The sequence below is a fragment of the Eleginops maclovinus genome, chromosome 4 (genome assembly GCF_036324505.1).
Source record: "Eleginops maclovinus isolate JMC-PN-2008 ecotype Puerto Natales chromosome 4, JC_Emac_rtc_rv5, whole genome shotgun sequence".
Lineage (NCBI taxonomy): Eukaryota > Metazoa > Chordata > Actinopteri > Perciformes > Eleginopidae > Eleginops > Eleginops maclovinus.
This window is the reverse complement of record NC_086352.1, coordinates 19,359,931-19,365,852: the sequence shown is the minus strand read 5'-3', so window position 1 is coordinate 19,365,852 and position 5,922 is coordinate 19,359,931. Positions and strand designations below refer to the sequence as shown.

Sequence of the window (5,922 nt, the reverse complement as noted above, 5' to 3'; positions counted from 1 at the left end):
GGCAAAGGTTTTATTGATCTCCTGGGGGTCTGCTGATATTGTCCCACTTTGGGTTTGGATCGCATTAATTGCCCTATCTGCATCCAATTTCTTAATACTCCAAGCCAACAATCTCCCAGATTTTTCACCTTTTCCATAGTAACTCTGTTTCAGACGGATTAGACTGTTTTCTGCTTTTGTTATAGACATTTTTTCATACTGGGCTTTAAGAGACATCAATTCTTGTTTTATCTTTATGGAGTCATCCAAGAAAGCCTCTCCTTCCAACTGTCTGATTCTACGGTCAAGTTCATTCATTTCCAATTTAAGTTTGTTTGTTTTTGAGCTGGTATAGGATATGATCATACCTCTGATGTACGCTTCAAAGGCCTCCCATCTGACAATAGCAGAGGTCTCATTTGTATTTGTGTTAAAATAAATCTCAATTTGAGCTTTTAAAAAAAGCAGGAAGTTTGAATCAGAAAGCCATCTTGGATGAAATCTCCATCTAGAAGTGGACTTAACCAACCTCGGGACGTTGTATATAAGTGAAGTAGGAGAGTGGTCTGACAGCAGTATACTATTATAATTACAATCTACCACAGAGAAGAGCATAGAGCTTGACACTAAAAAATAATCTATGCGGGAGTAAGATTTAAAAGAGGAAGAAAAACAGGAAAATTCTAATTTATCAGTGTTTAAACTTCTCCAAGGATCACACAGGTTTAGATCATTTACATATTGCAACAGCTTCTTCCTACTCTGTGTGAGAGGAGTCTACTCCAGAAAGCGGTCCAATTTGGGATATAAAGTGCAGTTAAAGTCACCTGCCATGAGAACCCTCCCTGGGAGTGAGGCAATTATCAAAAATACATTTTCAAAGAATTTGGGGTTATCATCGTTTGGGGCGTATACGTTAATCATATTTATCTTTTCGTCTAGCAGATGTTCCTTGAAGGCTGCAACTGTGCCGCTGTCCAGCTCTTAATCTGCAGCGAGGAGAAAATCCACAAGCGTCGGAAAACAGTCAAACTCCTGGCGATCCAGACGGACACACCACAATTCCATCTTGAGGCGTGCGGCTTTAATTTTGTCCTGCACATTGAAGGCGGTGACGGCTTTTCCCTGCAGCGCTAAGTTCAAAGCATTGAGTGCGCTAAAGACATCGGCCAGGTATGCCAATTTTGAGAGCCACTGGAAATCATGCAGTCTGTCATACAGTTCATCAGTATGATGCAAGAATAACATCACCTCATCGCGCAGTTCAAATAGACGGGTGAGAACTTTCCCACGCGACAGCCAGCGAACTTCAGTATGGAAAAGCAGTTTTGTGTGTTCACTTCCCATTTCATCACACAGAGCTTTAAAAAGACGTGTGTTCAGTGCTTTGGTTTTTATTGTATTAACAATTTTCACAGACTCGTCCAATACTGATTTGAGGCATGGTGGCATTTTTTTCACAGCCAGCTGTTCTCTGTGAATGCAACAGTGTGTTGCTGTGGCGCAAGGTGCAACTGCACGTATGCGCGCTGCCAGTCCCTTGTGTTTCCCAGTCATTGCAGTTGCACCATCTGTGCAAATACCAACACATCGTGTCCAGTCGATATTATTCTGCAGGATGAAATCGTTGACTGAGTCAAAAATGGCTTCCCCTGTGGTGTTGGTCGGCAGGGAACGACAAAACAGAAATTCATCCTGCACACCGCCATCATAAATGTACCTTACAAAACACAGCAGATTTGCCTCATTCACGATATCAGTTGACTCGTCCAGTTGCTGTGTGAAAAACTGGCTTTGGCGTAAACGTGTGATCAGCTGATCTTTCACATTTTCGGCCATGGCTGTTATTCGCTGCTGGACAGTATCAGGCCCGTTTCTAGGATTTTGGGGGCCCTAGGCAAAGAAGTTGTTGGGGGCCTTTAAAAAAAAAAATTTCCGCAATTCTGTGCGTTTTAATCACAAAAGAGGTCAAACATACACTGAAAAGTAGCCTTTATTATTTTTTTTATTTCCTACTGAAACTGCTGCTTGCGGCCCTTGGCCTCAGCAAATGCAGACACAATCCCCTCCAAGTCCAAAGACCTGCGGACGTCACTCTCAATTGACATGAGTGCCAGTCCAGAGAGCCTCTCTTGGCTCATAGTTGACCTCATGTAATTCTTTATGCGCTTCAGAGATGAAAAGCTCCTCTCTCCGGAGGCAACCGAGACAGGAAGGGTCAGAAGTAGGCGCAGTGCAATGCTTAAATTGCTGTACAGGTCCAACAGCTTCTCACTGTATATGTAGTCCAGCATTTTAAATGGGCACCTGGATACTTCATCTGGAAAGGTGTGGACAGCAGAGTTGATCTCCAATGCCAAGTCGTCTGCATCAATATCATGGAGGGTTTGTTCCACTTTCCTGCATCTCTCATGCAATTTCCCAGTCTTGATTGTGGCCCTCATGATATCAATGCTGAACAGGAAGTCGTACAGGGCATACACCCCCTCCAGTCTGGAAAATCTGTCTTTTAGGCTGGTGATGGCAGTGTCAACCAAAGGCAGGAAGAAGTCCCTTCTGAAGGCCTCTTCTGGGGTCGATTGGGTTTCATCTGTACTCTCGTAAAGGAACTGCCTTTTCTTTTTACGTTGCCTTTTCTCAGGCAATTTCCTCTCAATTTCCAGATCTTCTGCAATCTCCATTGCATCCGTTTGGCTTGATGCGAGTCCATTTTCCCTGAAATCTTCTAGGTACTCTGTCACTCCCTCGGTTTCTTTTTTCAGTGTTTGCATTGAAACATCCGGGCTCTGGAGGAGCTTGCTCATATGGTTAACCTGATACAAAACGTTGTACCAGGTTATTGTGCACAGAAGAAAGGACCATGTTTTAAGCTCACCATGTAAGCTTTTTGCTGAGGACATGGTCTCTGAGTCCCCCTTCTCTGTAGCATATGTCTCCAGTGCTGACAGTCCGTCTAGTATTTCAGGTAGATGGTACCGCACTACCTTCACACTGTCAATTCGGGCCTCCCATCTCGTCCCTGAAAGTGGCTTAAGGGTGAGCTGCTTCACATGCTGCTTCAAAATTGCCCAGCGGTGCACAGAGGAACTGAAAAGGTTGTACAGTCGTTGCAGCATACCAAAAAAAGACATGGACAACACTGAAGACTTGGCAGCATCTGACACAACCAGATTTAGTGTGTGACTGCTGCATGGGATGCATAGCGCCTTGTTGTTCACTATGATAGGTGATAAGTTGAAATTGTGCGGCTTAATGCACCTTCTGTTGAACCACTGCTGGGAAGTGGTGTGGACGCCGCAATGTTGTCTTCCACTTGCTCCTCCTCATAAACATGTGACGAAGACGATGTTGATGGCCCTGGTGCAAAAATAAATAAATACATAAATAATATTCTTTTTATTTATATTGCACATTTTGCATGCATTGATCTCAACAACTCAGTTATTCATTAACATTAGTGAATGTCCCACATATTTGAAATGTCCAGAAGACTCTGTGGGCAAGTGGAATGAATACACACAACTATGACTTGAATTAGAAAAATGTAAAGTCATTTTGATAACATCAAGTGTGTTGATAGAAGGCACTAATAATAGGTAGAAAAGAACGTTACCTTCAGTAGCACCAGAGACAACACTTGGTAGAGCGGGATGAAGAAATTTCAGCAATGCCCCTTGGAGAAAGAATAAGTACTGTATGATTAGCTTGGTTATTTTTCAAATGCTTTTGAAATCCTATCATTTTACAGTCTGATAATTGTGGTGAAATAGATATTAAAAGCATTACACACAGTTCCTACTAGGCGGTTTAGTGGCGGTTTCTATACGACTACAGGTGAAGCACTGCTTCACCAAAAAAAAGTAAAAAAAATAATAATAATAAAATCTTACAATAATCCCGTTTTCACTGGTTTGAAAACAGAAATACAGTCACTAAGACGAGCTGTTTTCCTGAAATCAATTCTGTGAGTGGCAACAGCGCCATCCCCGCACCCGTGGTGTGTCTGTGTGTGTCTGTGTACTGTCTGTGTCCCATAGAAAAAGCTCAAAGCTATCGGTACAGTTTTTAACGGTGGTCCAGTGGTATTTACAGCTATCATGGAGACCAACAACAACAAACAGCAGAATAGGTTTAGAAAAGGATTAATTGACACTAAAGTGGCTGTTTTCTTCATGTGGCTGATCTGCGCCGGGATGTTAACCGTTAAAATGTAAATAAAGTAAGTAAATCAACCCAATGGTATTCTAGCAAAATTATTGTAAACTCCCATGTTAATCTCCTATTAAATAGCTAGCTACTACAGGAATAACTATTTCACTGGTTGTCTCAAGGCTCTAACGACTGAAAACATATGTGAAGTTTATTTAGGATATTAAGAGGAATTAATCGTTGATCAATTTGGCCAGCTGATAACGTTATGAACTTATAGTGAAGTCAAAGGTAGCAGTTTAAGTTTGGTTAGCATGCTAGCATGCCAAACCACTGGTTCCTAGCTAGTCGTCGTTACAACCTCGCTACTCTAGCAAAATATGGTATACCCTGCCTGGCACAATTTTCATGTTGATTGTGTATATTCTACTTACCGGTGTCTTGTTTTCTTTTCTGCTCCTCTTCCCTTTTCTTCTTCTTTTTTTGATTGCCGGAGAGATAATTTCGCTTCATTTTAATTTTTCACTTTTCACTTGCACTTGACGCTGTCGCGCTAATGCATGGGAAAGGGGGGCCCCCTCGAGCTGGGGTATTTCGACTACAATGTGTCGTTGCGCTTTTCGGACATCGCATGCTCTAGGGAGGCGCTGTTGCTGCCCTCGCAGTCGCAGCAGAGCCCTTCATCTACAGATGACTGCTTATTATTATGAAGCTATTTAAAATCGTCATTGCTGTTGAATACATGACCTGTCTTATTGGTATGCATGTTGTTTGATTCATGTTGCATTTGTATCAGACTTTTCTTTGAATTTTGAAAAAAAAAAAAAAAAAAAAAAAAAAAAAAAATCTTAACCTGTCGTCTTTGGGGGGCCTCCTCCTACTCGGGGGCCCTAGGCAATTGCCTACCATGCCTACCTGAACGCGACGGGCCTGGACAGTATCATTGGAGAGGGAGACCCTGTTAATTTCGTCGCTTGCTTTCTCCCCAAACAATACATTAGCCATAACCTTGGCAGCTGGTTTGATTAAATTCTCACCTATCGAATGAGGTTTCCCTGTTTTTGCGATGAGAAGGGATACCCTGTATGATGCCTCTGTAGCCTTCGCATTTTCCCCCGTCGCAAAAAAATGTGAGGGCGCCTTCGTCATGTGTTTTTTAAGTTCATCACGTTTTCTCTCAAACAATGCTAAAGGTTTCCCGATGTAATCCTTGTGTTTGCTCTCAAAATGACGCTTGAGCTTGGCAGGTTTCATAGCCTCGTTAGCCAACGACTCGTAGCACAAAACACAGTGTGGATTGGGATCCTCTTCATCTCCAGTCCAGAAAAATCCGAATTGTATGTAGTCGCTGTGATATTTTCTCTTCACTTTAGCGCTGGACTTTCCGCGATCAAGCCGAGTTTCACAGCTTTCAGCCGGGTGGTGGTTAGACGGCGAACCGCTCTCCTGGGACTCAGTAACGCACACAAAATCACTTGTCGCTGCGGCTGAACCACTTGTTGTTGCTGGATCTCCTGCATCAGGACGATGTATCTTGACTGTCACGTCAGATTTGTCATTTAATTTTCTTTTAACTGACCCTGTCTTTAGCCATCGATCCATCTTGTCAGTTGACGGCTCAAATTGACCTCGCAAATCATTTATGACGTAAGATCGTAACCTACGTAGCTACGCTACATCTATGCTACACTCTATACTAGTCATTTTAAGACAGTTTGAGAAACACTTTAAACTTATAATATATTAATTTCAAATGTGACATTTTACCAAAATACTCACGGACCACTAGGGGTC

General features: G+C 42.5%; 1 protein-coding gene across 1 annotated transcript; it reads right to left on the bottom strand.

The window, feature by feature from the left end:
* Positions 1 to 963: 963 nt before the first annotated feature.
* On the bottom strand, positions 964 to 5,493 carry LOC134862877 (zinc finger BED domain-containing protein 5-like; the record flags this gene model as incomplete). The annotated part of the gene is made up of 2 exons (XM_063880977.1): positions 964 to 1,830; positions 5,050 to 5,493. Coding segments are annotated over 2 exons (1,311 nt in total), but the record flags the coding sequence as incomplete, so codon positions are not given.
* Positions 5,494 to 5,922: the final 429 nt, after the last annotated feature.